Source organism: Etheostoma cragini, chromosome 22 (assembly GCF_013103735.1).
Source record: "Etheostoma cragini isolate CJK2018 chromosome 22, CSU_Ecrag_1.0, whole genome shotgun sequence".
Taxonomy (NCBI): domain Eukaryota; kingdom Metazoa; phylum Chordata; class Actinopteri; order Perciformes; family Percidae; genus Etheostoma; species Etheostoma cragini.
Genome location: NC_048428.1, coordinates 10,651,922 through 10,678,111, shown reverse-complemented (window position 1 = coordinate 10,678,111; position 26,190 = coordinate 10,651,922). Strand labels below are relative to the sequence as shown.

Genomic DNA, 26,190 nt, shown 5'->3' with positions numbered 1-26,190 from the left:
GACGACTCATTTCTGATCCCCACAAACCAATGGGTGACGTCACACATGCTCTGTCCATTTATTTTAACGGTCTATGGTGTGCTCCAGCACATGACCGAACATGTAAGAGTATGTTGATCAAACTTGCTCCTTTTCTGAACAACCACATTACCAGGAAAAATAATATCTTCATTAATTAAGATGCTAGGCTGTCGAAAAAAAAAGGGAGCAGAGAGAAAACAGCTGGATCGCCCTCTGCTTGTACTTCATCTTTCTGTCATGGAGCAAAGGGAGCGGATGAAGACAGAGTAATTTAATTAGGAGCGGACCGCCATTATCGATGGATGACTGCAACGACTAGAGACATCAAACAACTTTGCCAGATGACAGAGAATAAAAAGAAAAGGGTAGAAAGGGAGGGTGGAAACTGGTTAATTGTGCAGCAAGGAAGAGCAAAGTTGTACTGCAATACTGTGACGTCCTTTGTTTGAATGAGGAGGGATAAAGTGCATCTTTTTAAAACTTTGCCCAAACTTTGGAAAATATACTTCAGGGTGGGAATGTGAGTGAAGAAGAAAAAAAAGGATAATGAGGTCTGCGAAGAAAGAGCGGACAGGCTGAAAAAATGGAGTGTGGGATTGAGAATGTTACTGTAGAAAATAGAAAGTGTGTGGAGGGAAAATGAGATGGAGAGGAAGAAAGGGAAGACAAGGATTTGATGGGAGGGCAGAAAGAAACTAGACTGAGCAGAGATGAGAGAAACACATTGGAAGAGGGATAAGAGAGACAGAGAAAAAGAGAAGAGATGGAGAAAAGAAAATGGAATATATAGATCAGTGGCCACGTGTTAGTAATTAGAGTCCCTAACCAAAACACCCGTGTTTCTATTATTTTCTTCACACACAAAAGGTATTCATTGTTCTCCCGTGAGCTTGGCTCTGTCCACAGCTAAGCCCACATCACTTTATGACATGTTTTGAATAAATGTCAAAACAACCCACTACTAGGTGCAGTTTTCATGGTGGCAGAAACAATAAAATGGAAATTTGATAGACATTTTTTTTTCTCTGTGACTACACAAGATTTGAAATTTGTATAATTTAATGCAGAATTTCAGTATTTACACTATCTTGGCTCAAATTGTCTCCCATACACAGCACATCACATATGGCTTTAACATTATTCCTTTTGTCCAATTCTGTCTGTTTTCACTCTTCCGAGAAGCCTTTTTCACCTCCTTATGTCTTCCGTTCCTCCATCACCTCCTCTCTGTACGTTGTAATTTCCCCTTGCGAGATTAATAAAGTATACATTATTTAACACCTCTTCTCTCTTTTGCCTTCACCCTCTCCATGCTTCTTCTATTTTAACCCGTATCCAAAGGGCAACTGTCTTCAGCTAGCAGCACTGAACACAGCCTTGTGTAGGAAGCAGATTACAGCTCGAGTGGTTGCTATGTCACTATTGAAAAGCTCATCTCTCCTGTATTAAAAGTTAATGTAGATTTTTTCTAACTTTTTTTTGGCACATCACTCTGTTTTGACATGCAAAAATGCCAATGGTCCAAGAGTTGTAAAAGTTTCATGTGGGATGATTTTAAAATCTGTTGTTCAGTGTTCGCCTACCAATTGGAAGGTTGGTGGTTTGATCCCTGGCTCTGCAGTGCCATATCGGAGTGTCCTTCAACTAGGGCTGCACAACTAATCCAATTTTAATCACTATCACGATTTTGACCTCCCACGATCAAATTTGCGTGATCGATTGCAAAGCCAATCTACCGCTCCGTAAACCCCTGTCTGATCATGTGCCAGTCAGTTTTGTTCCCTGCACTGCGCAGCTTAGTTTCAGTTTCAGTCAGTCACAGAGGACAGAGTAACGTGTGTGTGTGTGTGTGTGTGTGTGTGTGTGTGTGTGTGTGTGTGTGTGTGTGTGTGCATCCGTGCGTGTGTATTGGAATGTCCTGGCAGATAGATACAAAGACACCAGAACAAAGCCAGTGAAGTTGAGTGTGAGTGAGTGTGATTTGGCCTACGGACTTCTAATAGTAAACAGAAAATGCATGGAAGATGACATAGATATATTTTGGCATTAAACGTATGGATTTCTATGGGAAAACATCTAAATACTTTTCCTATTATGTGTTAATTACAGTGTTTGTTTTTGTGTACCCCGATTGCCAAGACTTGGGATAACAGTTTTCAAAAGTTTTAATTTTGTTAACTGTGTGATTTCAATAAATGAAAGTGAGATTCAATTTATGTTTAGTCTTTTCTTTTTGTCTTTATAACAATGTATAAATTCATATGACATTCCTGCAGCATACATACCCTGATATCCCAGGTTTTCCTAAAAAAATGATGTCTGTAACTTGAATGTGCGTAGCAGGGGTGAGGTTATATAAGCATCATTACACAAGGAGACCAGGTGAACCAAAGATCAGAAGAAAATGACTTAGACCCCATTATGGTGTCTCTTAAGTCCCTCAGCTTCATTAAGGTCTTTACTAAACTGCACCTTAATAGCATTACAGAGCTCAGAATTAACTTCCGTTTAGTTAGTTTAGTTTGTATTTGAAAATTGTTTAACATTAAATCAAATACATATTGATGTTAAAAAAATGTTCTGTGACCCACTTTCAAATCTATTGATCATATGTGGTTGGGAAAATCTGAGTTGAAGAGATGTGAGGAAAAACTCTTCCTCTAAATTTCTTTAGCTGCCATCTCACGTCTTTCTTTTTATCGCCCTCGCTGTCTCTCTGTCGCTCTTTGACTCTTTCTCCCCCTTTTGTGCAAACAGACCAAAGGGTCTGGCTGAAGGGAGTGGGCCCACTTTTCCCTGTGTCTGACACTCTTGAAATGTGCAGGGTCTGATACATGAACCAGCTCTAAGGAAAGACACTGAGGGGGTGGGAGAATGTACATTTTAGGGAGAGTAGAGGAAGAGGAGTGATGGAAAGAGAGGTAGGGAAGGTCAGCAAAGGAAGAGAGAAAAGGATGAGCAGGGGTCATGTTAGCGTGGAGGAAGGGTTGAATGGAAGTGATGAAAGGGGAGAGGAGATAAAGAAAGAAAGAGAGGGAACAAGTACATGGAGGAAGAGTAAAATAAAAAAGAAATACAGGACAATGTTAGGGGACAAAAGAGGAGATTGAGAAGGATGGTGAGAATTAGGGAGTAAAAGATGGAGATAGGGAGCGTAAAAGAGAGAAGTGGAAATGCGCACAGATAAATAAAATGTCAAAGTTTTTATCAGCTTATTATTTCTTCAAAGCCCAGAGGCAGAAGTTGTCCCTACTAGATTTATCCTGCTACTATAACAATAATATTGCTAATGTAATACCCTCTTAAAACGCATACAGTATCAAACACACACATACATGCACGGAAAGCCCAGCGTGTGTGTGTGTGCGTGAATGGTGTGTGTGTGTGTCAGCAGTCAGTAAGGTAGGGACTAGAGGCCTGGTGACTGGCTGGCACACACCAGACAGCTGACTTCCGAAAAATCATTATGGCATCACTTTACCTTTCTCTCTCTTTCTCTCTCTCACACACACACACACACACACACAAACACACACACACACACACACACACACACACACACACACACACACAGGAACGTGCACCCAGAAACATACATACAGACACACACACCCAAAAACACCCACACAGACACACACTCAAACAGATAGACAGAGACACGCACACGCACACACACACACACACAGATAGACAGACGCACACAGACACACACACCTATAGGCTAAGACTCTAATAGCTGTCAGCATTCACAAAACAGGCTTAATATGAGTGGTGTGTCCCATCGATTTTGTGCCTCCCCTGTTCCATTGCACTGGGAGATTGGAGTAGATTGGCTTATCATTACACTGACGGCACATTTGGCTTCCAAATGTAGCTGCTTGGAGGGACCCCTCCTTTAAGTATGATTGTGTGGGCATGTGTTTGTGATCCTGTGTATATATGAATGCAAGTGGTTCCATGTCGTTGTACGTGCAGGGTGCACAACTGCTTGTGTTTTGAGATGCTTGTGTTTCTGTGAAAGAACGGCCATTTAATGTGTTTTTCAGGCCTTAGAGTGTTTCTGTGTACATGTGTCATTTGCAAGCTTGATTGGCTAACCACATCTCCCTTTACTGCAGAACTTATCTAATTTTATATTCCACCCTTGTCATATGCTGTATACTAACGAGGTGATGACCTCATCATCCAAACAGTGTCATTCTCTAGAGGATACCAAGACATTGAGGATGAGATGAAACTTCATATCCTTTTCCCTTATTCCCCCTCCTAGTTTGACACTTTTCTTAGTACAGTGTGTATCCATTTTGGGACACGTATGTCAACATCTGAAAGAGTTTCTTACATGACCCTGACTGTCATGTTATATCAATTCAATCTCTGAAATTTGCAGATGTGTGATAGTAGATCTCAGTAGAACATGTTGGGCTCTTAATTACAAGCCATGCTTGTTAGGTGATGAAAGAGGGAGATAGCTGAGTATATCATTTTTTAGCAGTAAGATTATTCACCGCTTCACAGTACAGAAACAGTATAAGGTCAATGGATATAACCATTTTATTTTTTAGATTTTGCCTGGAGGTTAGCCACCTAAACAAGTCACTTAGTCTGGGTAATTCGTTTTCTGACACATCTGTTTTGGGGTCAGAAAATGTCCCTTTTTAACATCTACACACCAGCAAATCGATCCGCCTTATTCGGAAGTGCTCACTCCATGGGACTAGTTCAAACAGATCTAGCTGTTTTAGGAAATAAGTATATTGAGTGACAGCTTTATTGCATTCATAGAATGGAAATAAGATGCTAGAGTAAAAGACTTATTTACACCTTGTATAAGTCCATTTAACACTGTATCTACGTGGTATTGTAGCTTTTCTGTTCTACAACAATCCCTAAGGAACAGGATTTCTATGCTTTAAACATGAAATGTTCCCCAGGGATCTCCATCTTAGATGAGATTTAATAAATGAAAGCATGTAGGGAGAGAATGCACAACCTGTATATTTACACTCACTCATTACAGCTGTCACTCAAAGGCAGGTCTTCATTTCTTTTCATCTTCTCTGCTTTCTTTTACTCTTGTTGGTGGGTGGCATTGTTAAAGGAGCAGCAGGGCTGTTCTTTCCCACCAATAATTATGTTGGTATGATTAAACACACCAGATTACCTTGCATTTATTTGCCAGCTCTGAGCCCGGTTGCCTCAGCTGTAGTGTGAATGCATAAGATGGAAGGGTATGAATTATTAATTGTATAAACATTGAGGGGTGTAATTGTCTGGCAATATCTCTCTCTTTTGTGGACTTATGTGGAAATGGGCTTGTCTGAGTCACTGAGATAATGACGGGAGTTGAGAGAGGGAAGGGAGACATATAGAGAACTAGTTAAAGGAAATACACAGAGAGAAAAAAAAGAGGAGGAGAAGGAAGGGGGACAAGAGCAGCTGTGCAGCACTAAGAAGCGTGTCACTGTGAAGGCTTAGACATTTACCTCTTTGTCATATAAAATCATTCATAAGGATGTATGAACTTTACATGTACCTGAATTAGATATTGACTATTTCCTCTGTCTACGACATGTGTGTACTGCATGTCCACCCCTCTATGCACAGCAATCATTTGCACCTTTTTTTCTGTTTATGTTTGTGCATGTGTGTGTGTGTGTGTGTGTCTACCTCCTCTCCTGTTGAGCTTGGCATATCCAGGTGCATATCCGTTTGAGAAGACAGATGAGCTGGTGAAGGCTGTGTGAGGCAGAGGAGACGCTAGAGCCTCATCACACTTCTCTGTGGAGAGAGAAATAACATGAAGAGCCAGGCAGAGAGAAATAGGAGAGACAGAGAGAAGGAGAGAGGGAAAATGGATAGAGGAAGGAGAGAAGAAAACATGAGCATATTTTTACATTAACGCATCAACACTAAACATGCATTAATCTCCAAGTACAAGGAGTGCTTGAAGTAGTATTAAATCATAACATTCTTATGATGTGAAATAAATTATTCCTCAGATAAGATGTTCTTAACTCAATTTGAGTACTCTCAGCTGAAAAATCTGAAATCTTCCACACGGTTTCACTCAGTGCATTGTCAAAAAGAGACTTGCTCACAAGAATAGAAACATGGGTCTAGCTGCAGGTTGAGGGAAGCTGTTTGTGGGTCAACAACAAAGTCAGGTCAGTCAGACTTAAACCACAGGGGCATTCGAAACATTGTTGACTTCACTGGCGATCTCTAGAATGTACTGTGCAATATCCACTACAACAAGTAATCTGGCCGTGTAACCAGGTACTGATGCCTAATTGATTTAGAAAAGAGAAAGAAAAAAAAAAAACATGTGTCTATATAGGTTCCACCCTGTCTTGTTCGAGTCCTCAAAGATAAGAATCTGCACAATCAGACCTAACAATCACGGCTCTGATCGGTCTTATTCTGCCTTATTTTTGCTGCCGTTATTAAGCAAACAACACGGATTTATGTAACAATATCACCAGGTGACCGTGGTCCCTTATAAGCAATGAGTAACAATCAATGATGCAGGTTTGACTACTGGAATGCAGCCTTCACAGTTTCCTCTGAAAAATCCTAAAGAGTCTTTAAACTAGGGCTGTAGTCAAGACCACCTTTGTCGAGTCCAAGACAAGTACAAGACCAGGACTAGTCGAGTCCAAGTCAAGACCGAGTCCAAAGAGGTTCGAGTCCGAGTCCAGAGAGGTTTGAGTCTGAGTCAAGACCGAGTCCAGGACAGAAAAAAAGGTCTTATGCATGACTGTGTCAAGACAATCAATTTGGGTTATTTGTTGATATAAAAGCAAAAACAGTGTCTGAACACCCAGGATTTATGAGTACAGCCATTCCCCTTGAAATCATATGGTGATAACTCATAATAGCTAATTAGACAAACCGCTACAGTAGTACTAGTACTGAGCATTTGAACTGATACTACTACAGTAGTACTAGTACTGAGCATCTGAGCAACTAAATGACAACATAGCTTCACTCCAGATGTAGTGTAGAAATGAAGTGATCAGCATTACAGAGTGTAGCCCTATGGTTGGTTTATGGCTTCCCTAAAAAATAATTTATTCTATTGTTATTTGGACGTGGGTTAATAGGAAATACATGTGTTTTCAGAAAACAAAGTTTGGTTAAACAACAATGAACAGCGTGTTATTTAACATATGTTTGTTAACACACACACACACACACACACACACACACGGCTCGGCAACGTTAGCTAATGTCCGCTAGCATACAAACGGGCTATAGCCAGTTAGCTTTTTTATAACGTAACAAAAACCCACCCATCTCGTAGGCGCAAAGCTTATTTCATGTAATACATGACGGCTCAAACTAACGCACCAGGTCTTATGTTGACAACGTGGACGCAGATATAGGAAACTCCGAAGGCAGCCGTAATATTTACCTAGCGTTAGTAAGCTAGTTTAACGCTGGTGCGCTAACGTTAGCAAACATCGGCGTAGCGTTAGCTAACGTTAGCCGTCTAAACTTGTAAAAAAGCCGAACAATATCCCCCCTGAAATGTGTTTCACTTTTCCTCCAATATTACCATCAACATAATAAAGACAGCTGGACTCAGTCGAGACCAAAAGTCATATTGGGCAAGACCAGTGACCGAGTCCAAATACTACCGAGTCCGAGACAAGTCCAAGTCCACAGAAAAAAGGTCTCGAGTCCAGAATCGAGTCCAAGACCGAACTCGAGTACTACAGCCCAGCTTTAAACAAGGGGAGTGGATCACGTCACTCCAGTTAGTGTCTGTGTGGCAAATTATTGACTTTTAAATCCCATTGTGGATTAATAAAGCACTTATTGGTATAGGACCAAAATACATTTCTGATCTGCCTCTACATTGTGAGTCTGGAACACGTCTACTTACTGTGCCCATAGTCAAAACAAAACACTGAAGCAGCGTTCAGTTTTTATGCACAACATATATGGAACAAACTCAGAAAAAGGTTCAAAGTATGCTCAAGCTCTCAGTTCTTTTAAATCAGGGCTTCTGACTTAAGTTAGTCATCTTTTCTTGCATCTAGCTGCACTTAGTTATTTTATAGTTTGATTTGTATTATTCTATTTTAGCTTATGTCAACCTTACATTTAACTTTGTTTTATTCCATGTAACTTCCACTGTCTTTTTATGTTATCTTTTTAAATTGCATTATGCTTATGTCTTGTCTTTATGCCTCTTGGTCTTCAGAACAATTTGTTGTTGAAATGGGGTATTTCCGTACATTTATCTTGCCCATGTCGACATTTCTTTTTTACTTTATTCCTGAAAAAGTGAACTCCTCCTTGAAAAAGGGTTCACAGGAATGAATATGAAAATAAATTAAAAAATATTTATATATAGAGTATACTAAAAGTAGGTAAATAGTGAAAACTAATGCCCTGAATTGTCATTTGATGTTTGGGACAATTAGAGGTACAGTATAAATCGTGGTCATATGTGATCCGAGCATAACTTTGACTTTCTTATTAAGATAAGAATACCGAAGCACTTCTTCTTTCTGTGTAAGACTGTCCATCCTGTCCCGTTTCTTCTTTAACTCCTGTAGCACACTGATGGATGTTGGTTTCCTCAATCTCATGCTAGAATGTTAAATGTTGGTTGTACGGTATAATGCAAGTTCAATATGCTCATTTGTGCATGTCCTTCATTATTTTAAAAAGAGTGTGAACATTTTAATGGAAAATACAACAGTTTTACAATGGCCATTTCTGCAGCACATTAAACTGCATTTATTGTAAACATGCTGACGTGAGTCTAGATATAGGACCTAGAACAGCATGAACTGTGGAGCCAATGACCTGGAGCATACACGAAAAAGTCAGAAAGACCAGCGCTGTACTGCTGATCAGTCCAAGCTGATCTGACAGTCAGCATACAACTCCTGGCACTCTCAAAATATATCCAAGAAACGGACTACAGCAGTATATATGCCATAGACACACCAAAGCAGCAAAAAAATCATCCAGAACAAATATATATATATATATATATATATATATATATATTTTCATGACACACTGACAAACACTCACACACACTCACACACACACACACACACACACACACAAAGTAATTTCCTTTCACCTTCTCAATTCGCCCATTTCACTCACTCACGTACAAACACACTCACCTCTTTCCAGTACATAAGGTTTCACACAGAGAGAAATTGTGAATGGTCTGTCAGGCCAGGAAGAGGCAGTCAATAGCTCTCTGCCATGTCCCACTGTGTAAGTGTGAGTGTGTGTGTGTGTGTGTGTGTGTGTTTATATGTGTGTGTGTGTGTTTATATGTGTGTGTGTATGAAGGAGAGTCAGATCTAGAAGAAAGACAATTGTTTGGGCTTGTGTGCATGTGCGTGTACAATATGTGTGTGTGTGTGTGTGTGTATGTATACGGTACACTGGGTGAAAGTCAAAGACACGTTTCCTTCTTGGGCTGCTCGCTTGTTGGACTTATTACTTTGTGCCTGTTTTGACAAGATATTCACAGCCTGACACACAGGTTTTCTGTTATAAACCCACACAAAAAGTAATGAGGTCTCTGGCAGATTGACCTTGCACTGGTGTAGCAGTAAAATCCACTAGCAAGCACTAGGTACAGTAACTGGCTCACCACCCCAGCTATGCACACTGATGTACACTAGAGGGGAGTGTCACAAGATATGTGGTTTGACGGTGTAAGTTTATAAAAAAACAACTGTACTTGAATCCACTTGGACTGTGTGATAGAGCATTTGTGTATATTTGGGCACATGATGGGTTATAAGAGACATCTGCTCCTTATGGGATAAGGCAGACTGCTCTCTTCTCTGTTATGCACCAAGTAGATCCGACCAGGTAATTGGATTGGTCAACTAGACATTTAGAACAAACTCAAATCAGTATAATAGCACATCCAGAGCTGTTCAAGCAAACAATGTCCATCACTAAAATAGAACTCCACCATTTCCATGTCAACAGTCCATGGTGGAATCAAGAACTTGTGAAACATTGATATTGATGATATTAAATGTTTGGATCACATTAGTTGTGCCAGTAATTCGGTGACACAAAAATAGCATAAATGTGAAGTTAGCTAGCAATCTATCCATGGAAAAGACATCTTAAGTACAACACAATTGAGCAAAGCAGCTTTGTGTTTACATGTGTGGTATTTATTCAAATTGAGAAATCCAACAATATTAGTGTTAATAGCAGCTAAATCTATCATTGGAAAAATGACTTTTTTTCAGTCAATATTTTAGTTACAACATGATCGAGCTAGCAAAGCAGTTTGGTGTTTTTATGTGCAATATTTATTCAGTTGTGGAAAACCTACAATCTCTACGAAATTAACATTAGCTCAAATTGGCTGTCTGAAGTTGACTCAGCAGGGAGTAGAAATCCTCTGTTTTTTATTTTGTAAGCAAATTACCTCACAATATGAATACAGCTTGATTATATATTTAATTTTCTTGGTAACAGCTTTATGTACAGCAATTTTAGACTAGAGGGTGTGTGCTTATGTCATTATTGGCACATCATTGACAGTGATGCGGTGAGGACTGTAGGGTAGTGAAGTGCTTTTAAAAGGCCTTACATGAGAGGATGTCATTCAATGTGACTCACGCCAGCACACCTAGTGATGTGTTCCTGCTTATCTCCTTTTGAAGCTGTGCCAAATTTGCACCTCTCATGCAGTAGCATCTGGTCATGAAATTAGGAGAATTTTTTGGGTCATGCTCAAGTGTCTCAGAAATTATTCTTTCTCCTTGATGTATGAAAATAAGACCCTCTATCTCCTGCCTACACGCACGCATGCGTGCACACACACACACACACATGCACGCATGCATGCGCACACACACAAAGAATTTTGCATAGAATAACTGCTGGGAGGGAAGAAATGAATGGAACTGGAGCGCAGAGTTAATGGACAGACATTTTAAAGGAATGGAGGTGTGGCGAAAAATATAGTGCATTTCTTCAGCGCCTCAAGTCATTTCCGCAGAGCCCTCTTGACTTTCTGATGGGGAGAAAACCACTACATGAAAGGATTTTAGTGATCGGCTGATAAAAAATGATACCCGTAATCAACCGGCTAACGTTGGCATCCACGATGCAAAGTATGTTGGAAAAAGAAATATATAACACATCACCGGGTGGATTATGTGTGAAAACATGCTTTGGTGAAAAAACTGTTTTGCCTGTGAAATCAGAAACTCTAATATACCCAGCTATTATCACATAAACCTCTTGAATCTAAAGTCTGTCATTGTGATAACGGCAACCCCTCCTGAGTGAGGGTTCCCATATTACTGGCTTTATTTACAAAGTTACTGATAGATGATAGATTTAAATATATTTTGCCCTCACCCGCCTTGCATTTCTATTACCACTCCAAGTTTGCCTGCGTTATAATAAGCTGATCGCATACACACTGCTGACATGTTTGACAGTTTAATGAGGTGAGTTTAGCTGCCAACACCTCATCCTGTTGCACCTATGTCTGTGCAGCTTCATTCAACATGTTACTGGTTGTGCTGATTCCCTAGTCAACTGTTCTTGTTTCTTCAATAACCACACACATGTTGGCATTCCTTGCTTTGTGCATTCTGACTGTAAAAAAGAGAAATGGAGAACGTTGGCTGCTGTTGTAGTAAAGCCAACATATTGTGAGATGTCTGGGAAGAACAAGGCAGTCTTTTTGGTGGCTTTGGCACTTCAATATAGCCAAATCTTTTGTTTAATCTAAATTGTGTGTCTTTGTAGACTTAAGGCAATTTGCAAATACTGTATTTTTCATTGCTAACTACTTTCTGCTGTCTATTTTAGGACAAGAACATAGTAACATAATATATCGCTGTTGGGTAAAAAAAAAAAAAAAAAAAAAAAACTTGTGCAAAAGCGTTATTTTTCAGGAAATTAAAAAAGGCTATTTTGAAAACATTTTATTTACCTCAGACAAAGTCAGACAAAATCGCCTTGTCGCTGTTTAAATATTTGTAAAACCCACAAACAGACATAATAGGGGACCAAAAGAATTGATTAATGAAAATTAATATAGAAAATGACATCTCTATCAGGACACATTGGTACTGTACCTTACTAAATGTTTGGACTTTTAGAGCTGAGTAGGGAATTTGGGTTGGTGCAATCCTGAAATTACTGGCAGTATATCTGTCATTGTTGGTTTTCCCGTTTTTAGGAATGCACCTTTACCCACAACAGTAATACAGTGATTTATTGCTTTAAGATGATTAAATAGTAGCACAGGGTTTCCCACACAGAAAACAGGGAAAGAGATCTCGGATCATAACCAGCAATAATTCACTGATATATCAAAATGCCACCTGCTGCAACACACGTATCATACTCCTGTAATAGAAAGTAAGTAAATAAATGATATAATGACAAACCACGTGCAGAGCTATGTACACTGTGCAAAACAGTTAACATCTAAAGTAGTGGATGCTTTCTCCAGCACCTGAATTGTGCACAACACGTTCCTAAACACAGACCAATACACAGCCATATGCTGATGACTCAAGGGTGTGGTCACAGTTGCTAATATTTTTCCAAGTCAAAAGTGCAAAGTACGGTTCTGTCTGTCCATGTACAAGGACAAGCAAATTACTATAATATCCAAGTGCAAATGTCAGCCAATTCCCTGGAGAGCAAGACACAGATAGTTTTACACATGATGGTGTGATAAGAGAGAGAAACAGATAGGTGCAGTGAGGGAGAAAGATATATAAGATGGGTAAAAAAAGGAAGAGAGAAAGAAAAGAGGAAGTGAGAGCAAATGAAAATGGCTGTCTATCAAAGCTTTTTTGGTGACATTTCCAGCTAGGTAAATAACTAGTATGTGGAAAAATAGCAACTGGGAGATGTGTCAGCCAGCTGCCACCAATTGGGACCAGAGCCATGGAGAGACAGGGTTTGGCCAGCTTGTTCAAAAGGCTTTACATCACTGCCACATTCCTGGAACTAAAGAGAGTTGGATACAAATAGCGTAATACATTCAAGAAGAACTTCATGAAATTCTAAAGATCAGTTGGAATACAATCATAGATTGCAGCCACAAAGTTACATTTTGGCATCCAGAATGTGGCATAATCACTCAAAAAAACTGGCAGGCTCAACCTCTTTTAATGAACTGCTGTACCTGCCACATTGGCCATTCAGGCAAATAGCCCAGACTGAGACAGTTTACAAGTACTTAGCAAAAAGGCTTTATGCATATTTAAAAACTCACCGCATTAGAAAAAAATAAATTTGAATGGACATGCCTGCTAAAGTGTCACCTTTTGCATTCATGTTAGTAGCTGTAGTAGCTGCCTAGGCCAGTATTGAATACTTTCCTTGCAAATACATATATATTGGTACTAATACCACTCTTTCACTTTTGCATACATATATAAACTTCACATGCACATACATGCATAATATATGTGAGTGTACATTAGCGTGCATAAGTATGTATGTACTATACATATCTACAGTATGTATGTATGTATGTATGTACTTATGTATGTGTATTGGGTTGGTGGTTACTGAGGATGGTGGCGCGCATAAACACATGACTTTCCCTCATTGAGGTCAGGGTTCAAGTCCATTTGCTGACCAAGTGACTATTTACTGATTACTTAACATTTGTAACAAACATACAGTACTTATGTATCCCAACTTTGTGACGTTAACTTGAAGTTGCTACAAAAAGGTGGCGCACCAATCCATAATAACCTAAATGAAAAGGTTGAGACAGGTGGAGGCAAAATGCATTGTGGCAGTCTATAATGCAGCTTAGGTTAAGCTGTCTCTTTGCTCGCTCATAACTCCTGTGATCAATCCATTGCAAAAGCTTTGGAAAATACCACAATTAAAAGATGTAAAGGGCTGGGATAAAGTTGGGTTCTTTACAAAAGTTAAGTGAGTAATAAATAAGTCCGTAGGTCAGTCAACTGACCTCTGGTTTTGGACTGGACTTGAACCCTGACCTCCTGAGTGAAAGTCCTGTGCTTCTGCGCTTTTTAATTGAAAGGTGGTCTTTAACTGAATTGTGTTTGCTGCACTGTACATTTTTTCAGTTATATTCATAAACTCAATATAGTCCATCTCAGTTTTTTTTGTCTGATGATTTCCATTTGTCTAGAAGAGGTTGCAACGTGCGGGACGCAAGAAGGATGAACTGGTTGACCTCTCGGCTGGCAGAAGGCAGTATGTATTTAGGACGTACACATTTATTGAAAATAAAGGACTTAAGTTCAACTTTTCCACCTAAAAAAGTATTGTTTTCAACAAACCATTTGACAACATACAATAAATGTTTTCAGCGACAGTCCACGACCATTCCTGTCTTCTTCAACTCTGTTGTAATATGTCAATATAATTTAGCCAAGTCAAACTCTATGCAGAGTTGTTGAATCTAGGAAATTCAAGCAACTCTGATTCCAAGATTGCTATCAAAAACGGATTGATGTCACTTTTCTTTTTTGTTGGGTCGAAGAGAAAGAGTTTAAAAACTGGTCAAATGGCCAATCGCTAATTAGCAGGTAGCCACATACGCGTGTTGTCATGTACACCTGGAATTCCACGACAGCAGCCCCCTAGTGAGCTTTACAAAGAGGTATAGTACACAAATTAACAGATGTTCCGCAGCATAGAAAAGGCCTCAGTAATTGGCATTACAGATGGTTGTTACCATAATTTGCCGGTGTCTTCACTTCAAAACAGAAATTATGACTCATTGTATGACGTGTGACAGTTATAGACACCCCAGCAGGAGGGATGCTGTACATTTTTATCTTAAAAATGAAATTACTATTAATAATTGAAAAGGCTTCCCTGTGGAGTTTGTAACCTCTAGAAGCACTTTGGAGCTGTTTTTCTGTGAGGGGGGTCAATGTTTTTTTTGTCTTGTCCATGTGCATGAGGATGTGTGTGTGGCACAGAACACAGTCTTGTAGATGGTTTTACACGATTTTCTAATCCTCTAGCGCCAGTAACACAGCAAGATATCCTGCGATGGATTGGACCAAGAAAAGCAGGGAAGAAAAAGAATGCAAAGTAGTAAACATGGATGTAATATATGATATAAACTGCTGGACACTGAATGTTGCGTAACTTTGAATGTTTGCAAGAAACCTCCACAGGGCACCTATTACTTGAATGTTAGCTGCCAAACAGTATTGCATTTTGTAAAAAGAATGAAGTGATTTTTTAATTTTTTTTATTTAACCTTTATTTATTCAGGGGAGCATCACTGAGAGGCAGCCTCTCTTTTGCAGGACTGCCTGATCTTATTCACATGAGTTACACATTCATACCAAGACGCTGCCCAGTACAACCACAGTCTGATCTGCCAGCCACCGAGCAGCTCCACTGGAGCTGTTGTGGCTAAGGGCCTTGCTCAAGGGCACCTCAGTGGTAGGTGATGAGGGAGGCACTTTTATAAAAGATGCAACAGTGACGGAGGGAACCTTCACTGTTCTGTAGGCAAGTGCTCAGCGAACAAACCAGCCAATCAGACACAATTATGTATTCTTTTATTCTATATTGGTTAAAATGTACTTTATTTTTCTGAGAATGGATAGGTCTGACAAATGAAGCATCTTTATCTGGGAAAACAAATTTTCTGACTACATGACTCAGATTGCTTGCTACTCTTAAATATCTCATATCATGCTGTATGGCTGTTCCCTTTTCCTTTAAAGTGTTGTATGTCTTTTTTGTGCATGTTATAGCTTTACAAAGTGAAAAAGCCCAAAATCCACCCCAAAGGGACGTACCATCTCCAACAGGAAAAAAACTGTTCACAAACTGACCCGAACAGCTGTATTGTAGTCACTTATGTGACAAATGTGTGTCACTTTGTAACACATGTTCTAATGCTGCTTCTGATTAGCTAGCAATGCTTACCGAGGTACTGCGCATGTGCAACTCCCAACAGAGACAGAACAGAAGTGAGATGCCTCATTCTGGAGCTAAAACGGAGAGCTCATCACCCAGGATGAGAAGAGGAGCTGCAGCAATGTACAGTAAAACACAAATATGATGTTTAAAAAAAAAATTAAACCATGTAAAGTTATTCTGGTACAACTTCTAAATACAATCATGAACCTGAACCAGTGTGTATAGTGTTGCACACTAAGTATTACTGTAATTTCCATACAAAGCTACATTATATACCTTTCTGCACACAGGGCTCCCACAGCCTTACAGCGTGAAATAGCGGATGGCAGTGGAGTGAATAACAATCATCTAGACCCCAGGGTGGGAGCCCATTTCATTTCTATTCGCACAATACCCCTGTGGGAATTAAAATGACCGTTTGCCCCATGACAAGATGCCAACTTTTGTAAATGTGAAATTTATTCAATGAAAAAAAGAGAGGTAGGTCGGGGTTATATTTTTAATATAGAAATGAAAACCTATCAGTTATAGATTTTACAAAATGTTGGTGTTTCTCCATAGCAGATATGTTCATTCTAAGTTAGACGGTAATGTAGGTTTTTCACTGAGGAGATTTGTATTAATTATGCTTTATGCTCTCTTTCAGCGGAAATCGTCTCAACTCTACTGTTAGTCTAGAAGGGGAGTTGCTTTCCCCAACTCTCTCTCTGTATGGTATGTATGCAGAATCTAACTCACTTAGCCAGCTGGGGTGAGGCACACTGTTATTATTTTTTTCTCTATTCATTCATTTTTCTAACACTCCTTACACTTTTCATCCCTCTTCCATGTTTGAGTTTTTAATGCGAATGGGTGAATTTCCAAATATAATTAGCCATTTTTTACTCTCCCCTTCTTGAAAGATGTTTTATAAAAAAAAAGAAAGAAATCTTCTCATGTGGCTTATTCCTTCCATACACTTTCTCTCTAGCTTCTTTCTCTTTCAACCGTTTTCCTGATCACCCTTTAACTACCCACCACCACCCCCAGGCTTGCCAGCTCTTTGCATGAGCCGTTAATCTAAATTTTTTGGTCCAGATTCATTTTTCATGTCTTGGAACCCCTCACCAAACATTTTTTTGTCAACAGATCTGGTGCCCTGCGCCAATGTGTGCACAGACCAAGCGCATAATGAGATGTTTTGGATGAAGCAACAACACATAAAGACAGACATCCAAACACCCACGCTCACACTCACTGTCATGAAACGTTTAAATATTTAAAAAAAAATACAAAAATGTAAAGGTTTATGTTAAACAAACACGTGCTCATTTATTACAACACAGGCTAAGTTTCCGACAGAGAAATGTTTCTCTTCACTCTGTCTATAACTGTATGAATGTATTCATCTTCATTGTTCAGATCAAATTTCCAAGTTCATAGACTGATTTGTTGACCTTTTTGTGATACCTTTTCATCCCTGCTTCCCTTTTCATCGGTGTGGCAATTAACAATTTGAATGAGTTTAATTTACATAAAATACTTCAGTGGAAATGAGGCGCTGAGTCCTTCAAAAAAAAATCCTGAAATCATCTAGCAGCAGCTTCTCACTCTCTGATTCAAGTCCTGCAGTGCAGTCATTTCGTTGTACATAACATGTTAGCCTGTCTAATAAGGTAACCATGGACATGCCTCGGTCTAACATTCAGTTAGCCCGGCCAGCTCAATAAACCATTGTGGGTCTGCTGCATAAGTTCATCTATTATTTATCACAGTGATTAAAGGGCTACTCAGGATGACTGATTATCTGTGTCACTGGTAATCCATGGAGCCTCGGGCTGGTTTATGGGAGGTCTGTGGTGACAGAGTGGTCCACCTGATTAGACTTCTCTGATGTTTTTTGATGTAGTTTTGTGGCAGATGAATAAATTAAGTTTTGGTTGGGGAGACGAGAAACAGACAACACTGTAGGTTAATTGAAAGGGGCAAAATAAAAAGTGAGAGGAAAAACTGATTATACTAACCATGCCATATGCATCATACCACGCTCCGACGCAGAGCATTAAGCCAGAGTGCAGCATTAAAATGTTCTTCTCTTACACTTTGTATCAAAAACACCTCATCACTCTGCAGTTTGACATGCCCACTTGGTGCCAGGTCAGACTAGTTGTACCTGCCTGATTCAGTGAACCCTCAACCAGGACCAATTTGCTCTGAGCTGCATCAAGCATAACCCTGTTTTACACTCTACCTTCAGAAGAGTCTGTCTGAATTTGTGCACAGGTGTGTGTGTGTGTGTGTGTGTGTGTGTGTTTGAGGGTGAGCACAAAGAAATGGCAGGTAAAAATATCGAGCTTGGCCTAGAGATTTGATATAAAAACATTTTTTTTAAAAATGAATGGATGAAGTATGGTCTGGCTACACCACCTGTCTATTCTGGGGTAGGGCCTGGGCTTGGTTTTAAAACTAATCACAACAGTCCCGAGAGTGGAGATAGCAAAAGGGAGAGATGCGCCGAATGTCAGGCTTTCTCCTAGCTATGTACATCCGTTGAGCCTGACTACCTCTGGGTGAATACAGCACATCATGCACACCCAAATATTCACAAACACTTTAGTCTTTTATTCAGCCCCACTCCACCTTGAGCTGCCAGCAGCCTAGTCAGCATTAGAATCAACTTGTTCTAACTTGTCCAGTCCTGAAATTAAATGAATCAGCGTGCAAACAGATTTTTTATTTTGTTTGTATAAAATGTACTATGAGAGAGCGAGAGAGCAAGAGAGAGAGAGCGCAAGAGAGAGAGAGAATGCAACAGTCTTCTGACACAAGTATGTGTGAGCATGGCACAAAGGAAAGCAGGCAGAAATACAAAAAGCATGATGATGAGGGAGTAAATGACAAAAGGTGTTGTGTTTAAAATGTACGTGTGTGTTGCTATGTACATATTGTGTTGCCCAAAGCATGGCCAATAACTACAATGTGGCAAGCTTAAGTGGCTTCCATAATAAATGGGTGGGTGTGATGCGGCTTTTATTAAATTTTCACTCACAGTCTGATTGCAATTAGCATCTGGTTTACTAAGTTAGCAGGTTCTTATGCAATCAACTGAGACTACCTTTCAGTCTCATGTTTCTATGAAGGAGAGTTCTAAAGATCAGCATGTTCGGGAAAGAAACCTTAATGTAGGTATTCTTAAATAGCGATACTTATGAGTGACGCAAAACATTCCAATATATACAGTAGGAGTCATTTAAAAATGGGAGAAATGAGACAGACTGGAAATGACACTATCTTATACAAAATGAATACAAGCCAGATCATCCAGTAGTAGAGCAATAATGCAGTAAAGACGGATCCAGCAAAAGCACAGATTTGAACAGCTGGAGAGTAGATGGTGTGGATGTGACCATTAATTCTACAATCCCAAGGTAAATGCACACTATACACAAATGTCTAATAATAATGTCTTATAAAAAAAAAAGTGCAATCGCCAAAGTCAGCTTTAGTGAGCAAAAACGACAACACACGTGTGCTATATATTATTATTGTTCTCTTTCTTTGTGAAAATATGGATGTTCAGTTTCTTGTCATTTACCATATTTTGTGTTATTACTATTATTTTCACTTTCTTTTCTATTGAATTTTCTTCCAGTGAAGAAAGGTTTTTATACAATGCTCATAACAGCAGAGGATTATTAATTATTTCCCATGGTTCCACAGGTGGGAATGGTTCTCATTTCAGAGGCCATTAAAATACCATCACGCACAGACCATCATGAGATTTGGGGATTTGGCTTATTGGTTAGTGGCTATATTAGTATCAAAGGAGCTCAAACAGAAACACAAATGCAAGGATGGTCTGTTTCAAGAACAGTTATATCATAAGAAATATCAGTAACACTGAGCTAGACCAAACAAAAACAGGGGTAAACCAGGCACTGAAATATATGCTATATATACTGTATATGCTTTAATAGCATCAATATATCAGTTTACTCTAACACCAAAATTGTCTACAAATATTTAGAAAATGCGCACCTTGCTCTGTCTAAAAAGTAGATTTAAATTTCATCTGGCAATTACAGGAAGAGACAGACTAGTAGTTAGATAATTTGGAGAGTGAGACATGTGTTACATTAATGCCAATACAGCATTTGGAAAATTAGCATGCTGCAAAGGCTAGTCATCCAGGAATACTGCAGGTTGGAGGAGTTATTTGGCTGTCACTCTGTGCCCATTGTAATTAGTTTGATATGTGCATAGTCCATCATGGGCAGAAAGTAAAATGGATAGGTAATCTATACCTGCATATAACAAAAACACTACAGGATTCCAATTAACAACTGGTCTTGAAGTAAATTCATTTAGGCCACAGATGTGATTATATGTTAATTTTAATTTTATAATAATATGTTACAAAAAGTATTATTCCACTATACAATTACATCAATGGCTACTGTCGGAGGACACTTCAAATTCATAAATTGGGACTATCCAGTATACTTAGTATACTAGAGTAATCCCTGTTCCTACATCCATGAATCAAACTTTTTCCAGTCTCCAATATCAAGTTATACCCACACGCACACACACACAAACACACACACACACACACACACACACACACACACACACAATGAGAGATTGTAGCATGCACTCCCATGTGTGAAATGTTCTCTAGTACGTCATAAATAGGGAAGAAAGAACTACACCAATTACATTTAAAACAACACAAATATGTTTGTCTGTGTGTGAATGTCCTCATCATTTCTCAGTCTACAACCATATTTAACTGTGCAGTTGTTCATTTTGTTTCACTTGATTCCCATGCATCACAAGTGCACTGCAGTGTTTAACAGAAAGAGAGGCAGGAAACACAATCTGCTAAATACACTAAAATACTAAATAATAAATCATGCACAGTTTGCTTCCATTTCCTCCACTGTGAATACCTGCACCGAGGGTCAATATAAGAGCAATCAGTGAATCACTGGCTGTTGGTAGGGTCCGGATTCCGTCTCTAGAAGACAGGGAGGAATTGTGAGACCGTCTCTGGCCCTGGGTGCTCATAAAGAAGATTTGCTGCCAAACTGGCAACTGAAGCTCATAATATCACTCCCTCCACTGCCCTCCATCCCTTTGTCAGCCCTAAACTCTGCCATGCTGAGAAACAACATGTTCTGACTGGCTGTAAAAGACAAATACAGGAAGAAGGGATGAGAGAGAAAGGATAAAATAAAGTAGCGAGACAGAAAACTTAGCATGTGTGTTAAATCACACATGCACGCATTTGTTTCCACAGAGGTACATCCCAATTAACTTCCCCTGAAAATGTCCCATGCTGGTGTTCAATATGGCCTGTTTGCCTTGCAGTAAGAGAGTGTTGGTGGGGGTGGGGGGGCAAAGACAGGAAAAATGTAGACAGGTTGGCTCAGGCAGGAAGACATATTAGATCTGCTTATAGAGTCTAAATCATTTCATGTTGCAATATCAAATCTATCAAGATACAGGTTTTAACATTTGTAAGTCACAAAAGTTTTAAAAAGAACTAAACGCAAAGATTGAATTTAGAATTATAATTACTTTTTGTTAGCCGAAACCTATGTATGTAGCTACAACCTGGAAATGACATGAGCAGCACAAGCCATAAAACGATAGTTATGTATCTGACGCACTGAAACAGATAAAGTCTGCTTACTTTGAAATAACACATTTTTCACATTACTTGTTCCAAACACTAGAAGACCTGAATCCAAATTACTATGTTCATAGGTTTAAATTATTGATATGATAGTCATGAAAGTTTAATTGAGGGGATTTAGTAAAAAGAAACTGATGTGATGCAATCAGCAACACTATTTCACTGCAGAAAACATAGAACTCTGTTGATCTGCAAACCACATAGTCTACCTCAGGGAGTGGTGTTAGAAAGTGGTATTTCTTTTGCTGATAAACAGTATTTGGCCCGGCAAAGATCCCAGCTTAAAAAGAGCACATTTGTTTTGGGCGAGTTACTTACGGAATTATTGTTAATTAGCTTCAGCTGATGTAATCTGCTGCTGGCCCAATTGATCATTTTAACCAGCAAATGTGAAAATGGGAATCCTGCTAGCTGAATGTTTTGTTTTTGATTCTCATCCAATTCATTCATTTGTAGACATTAGATACATTCTTAAAGTTGACAGCATGGTGGCCTACTGAGAGAGACACACCGCCCTTCAGACAGAGGGTCCAAAGGCTCTCCGTCATCACGCATCAGCCCTGTTGAAGTTTTCTTGAGCAGAATATTGAATCCCCACAAGGGCTTTGGGGCGCTGCACGGTAGCCGACCCTGACCATTGACTTATATCTGGCTGTCTCATACATCATCAGACTAAACCTCTAAGAATGAATAACTATGGATTGCTGACAGGTGTTAAGAATCACTGCTAGTGATTTAGCTGGACCTCACAAGTCCTGGCTGTCCAGGCTGCTGGGAGAAACAACAAAGAGGGCATGGAGGACTGTACAAGTTTGATAGCTTGTATAATCCTATAATCAATAACTTTTTTTTTTTAACCAGATGGGCGTTGGGGGCAAGTTAAAGAGCAAAATACACTAGAGTAGAGGAGAGACCGGCAGAGAAACAGAAAGGCAAAGAAGGGGAGATGTTGACAGTACAAAAAAGAGGGTTAGAAATTAATATATTTGCAATATCAAAGCATGGAACATGAAGCATTCCATCTTTGAACTGATTAAAATGTGTGGCTTATCTGAATTCAGTCTGAGTCCAATAAACAAGGAGCAGACTCCTCTATGCTGATAAACGCAGCTACATCAGTAAACTGACAAAAACACACAGGAAAATGCAAAAATATTTTAGTGTTTAATATGCATTCACACTAATACACTTAGACATATAATATATATGCATGCACACATATGCAAAGTCATGCAAGGGGATGTCCAGCAGTAATTAGAGGTGAACCCAATTTGCTAACAACTTTCAGCTTCAAGACCCACGGCAGGCTGACAAATTAGGGTTCTCTCTCCCAGCAACACAGGGGCTCCCACAGGTTAATGGGAATCAGGTGGCTGAGTGTTTGTGTGTGTGTGTGTGTGTGTGTGTGTGTGTGTGTGTGCGTGTGTATGGGCATGTGAGACAATGCATTTGCTCGTGTGTGTGTAGATCTATACTGCCAGGCTAATGGAAACCCGGGCCGTGCTAAGCCCCCGCAGTAGCTGGTGTTCGCTAACGAGGATTTAGCATTGCTCGCTGTGTCAGTAATACCTGGCAGCCTTAACAGGAATTAGCATTCTTCATGGCCAAGCAATACAAAACAAGGCTTATGGTGGTTAGCTTTGTTTGTGCTGTGGCAATCAAGCGCTAACTATGTTTGCTTTTTATGCATTAACTGATGTTTCTGGAGCAAGGGATGTTAACATTATCCACTGCTCTCCGATGAGATTTTACCTTTGCTGCTAATGGAGAGGATTAAAATTAGGCTCCATTTGTTTCTGAAATATTACACAGTTCAGGCAATATGGGAAGACTCTGCAGGTTTTCACCCTCATGCTCCTCTTTGCTTTTCTCTTAAACTTTTTCTCTTCCATATTCATACAGTATGTTCTATTATCTTATCAATATCACTATGTATGGGTTTCTCTTATACTTCCCTCTTTTACCTACAGTGTCATCCCTGCCCGCCATCGCTGGGCCTCTATCTCTGTCTCTCTCTCTCTCTTACATCTTAGGGTAATTTTTTTCAGAAGCAGGCTATGGCGGAAATGGATTGGTTCTGAAGACTGCTGAAGAGGAAGGAAAAAGAAAAATTGCTCAGAGAAGCAGGAGAGTGTGAAGGATGGAGAGTGTCAGAAAAATGGACTGCCATTGATGGAAGGAAACAGCAATGAATGAAAAAGAAACTGTAATAAGACAGCAAGACAATTGCGGATTAGAAGGAGAGGATGAGCGTAACAAGAAATTATCAAAGAATAAGAAATATAGGAAAGGAAAAGGGAGATACATGAGGATGACCCAATTACAATGTGAATTCCAGATAAAATTTACAATAAATAACTGATGCACTCAAACGGAGACAAATCTTGACTAAAAACTACAGCTGAATTTCCACAAGGCTGGAAAACAGAGCAACTGTAATTCCATCTCATAATACAGACACTGCATGATTCATTTCCCACATGACAGGAGGATGCTCTAAAAGGTGTTGTTTACCTTGATGATGTGTTAGATTTGATGTTCACCCAAACTGCAGTAGGCACCTGTCACCTGCACCTCCTCACCTGAGAGCCCACTGTCTGGCTGCTTATTCTTCTTTGAATCCTTTTTTTAGAAAATTAAAAAAGGACCCGCCAAGTACCAAACAATTTCCCAGATTTAGATCAGATCTGTTCAAACAAGTTAACAGTTGCTCACTAATCTCAGTAACTAAGTCCACCTTTCCTGTAGCTTCTTCAAAATAAAAGCCTTTGAGTGGGTTGCGGGTGGAAGGCTTTTACAGTAATGACAAAACTCAGCTGGAACTATTTGGATTGCATTAAAAGTAGCTTGACATCACTAGACTTCAATATGATTCCAATTGTGCAACAAAGGAGTGAATTAGGAAACTGAAAGCTTGCTGGGTATTTGTTTGATTAAAGTAAACCGCTAAACCGCACTGAGTCCCATGTTACACAAGAACTAGCAAATCTATTTACAGCTCAATCTGATGAGTCTTGGAAAAATGATGCTCCCTTCTAGCGGCCTTTTCCCACCACACTTGTTGAGCAAATCATTTTTACAGTGACCACACAGCTTTGCTGAGCGTGGACAGGGTCATAGATTGGCCTTGTTCCCTGGCAAGACCATAATATTTTGGGTCCGTGTCGGTGCATTTATAACTTGCTGTGAAGTCACAGTGGGAATGCATGCATGCACAACCAAACCAAGGCATGGCATGGTGTTGCTACAGTCTCTTCCAGCCCTAAGGAAAAGGACATATGGTGAGTTGGCAACGTATAGTGCTTAATGATGTGGGGCTACTTGCCCAGTCAATCATAATACTAAAAAAGAACAAAAACACACATACAATCACATGAACACATACTGTATTTGTCACACCCCGCAAAAACACACGATGATTCCCTAGATGTCAAATGACCATGACTAGGTACCTTGGACAGTAAGTGAGACATTAATGTCTAATTAAGTGGACAAATAAAGACAATGAAAGAGAATCCCCCCAAAAAAGGTAGGAAGGTAATTTTTTTAGATAAATATTACCTATGTTACAACTTTTTGATAATTAAAGATGATTCATTCTGAATTACCACTCTTATTATGAAGAGTAGTTGTCTCACTGCTCATTAGCAGTGCAACTTTGCAATTTGCAAAACACACACCATTAAATTGAACAAGGAGCTTGAATTTGAGGCTTTGAAAGTTGTCATTAAATTATATACAAATGTATATATTAGATACAAATTACAGTTAGTCTCCAGTTTTTTTTAAAGATTAAAGGCAATATTATATGTTTCTTTCTTATGTAAAGCAATAAAATCACTTTTGATGGTGTAGTGTCATTGCTACCGTCTTGCTGCTGTGTCATTCTCTAGCCGAGACGTGGTGACATTTTTGTTTTTTTAATTAGCAGCATGGCATATTACTAGATGGCAATATTGTCTTGAGATATTTTGCCTTTCATGTGAAATTAGTACCACTACCCATAAACAACAATTTCTCCCTAGCATTTTCCACATGGAAAAGGCATGAAATGAAAGCCTCTGTGATGCTATTAGGGATCTCGAGTTAATGGTCTCGACATCCACTTACTGAAAGTCATTTATTTTACCGAACCATGCTCTGAACCAATTTTCATTGTGGATGCACAAATGTAATAAATTTCTCTTTGTGGATTTACTTAATGGCTTTTTAGTGTATGAATACCCGCTGCTTGGAATCTGAAGAATATTAAAAGAAATAATAGTTTTAATTATATGTTTTTTCCATATATTATTTGATTTCCTGTAAAGACATGGCATTGCTCACGTGGACTTGAGAATACTATTTACAAAAGGCAAATCGTGAACATATCAATTGTTCTCAAGTATAGGCAATTCGAAATGTCCAACGTTCAATGCAATTGAGCGTTGCAGTAAAGTCTTGCTGTATACAGTATGTGTGTTTGGATATCAGGAGTCTGAGGAGGCCTCCACCCAAGCCCCTGTGTTACCCCACTTACTGTGTTCCGTACCAATGAATGTGGTAGAAAACATAGGATGTAGTAAGGACTG

The 26,190-nt window shown here is 39.3% G+C and overlaps 1 protein-coding gene across 2 annotated transcripts in view; it reads right to left on the bottom strand.

Annotated features, from left to right (window-relative positions):
* The window catches only part of cntnap2a (contactin associated protein 2a), a 322,443-nt gene that overhangs the window by 183,751 nt on the left and 112,502 nt on the right, over positions 1–26,190 (bottom strand). For both annotated transcript variants that reach the window (XM_034861583.1, XM_034861584.1), the window contains exon 2: positions 5,692–5,802. In XM_034861583.1, coding sequence (XP_034717474.1) covers positions 5,692–5,802 — 111 coding nt within the window. The remainder of the gene's footprint in view (positions 1–5,691; positions 5,803–26,190) is intronic.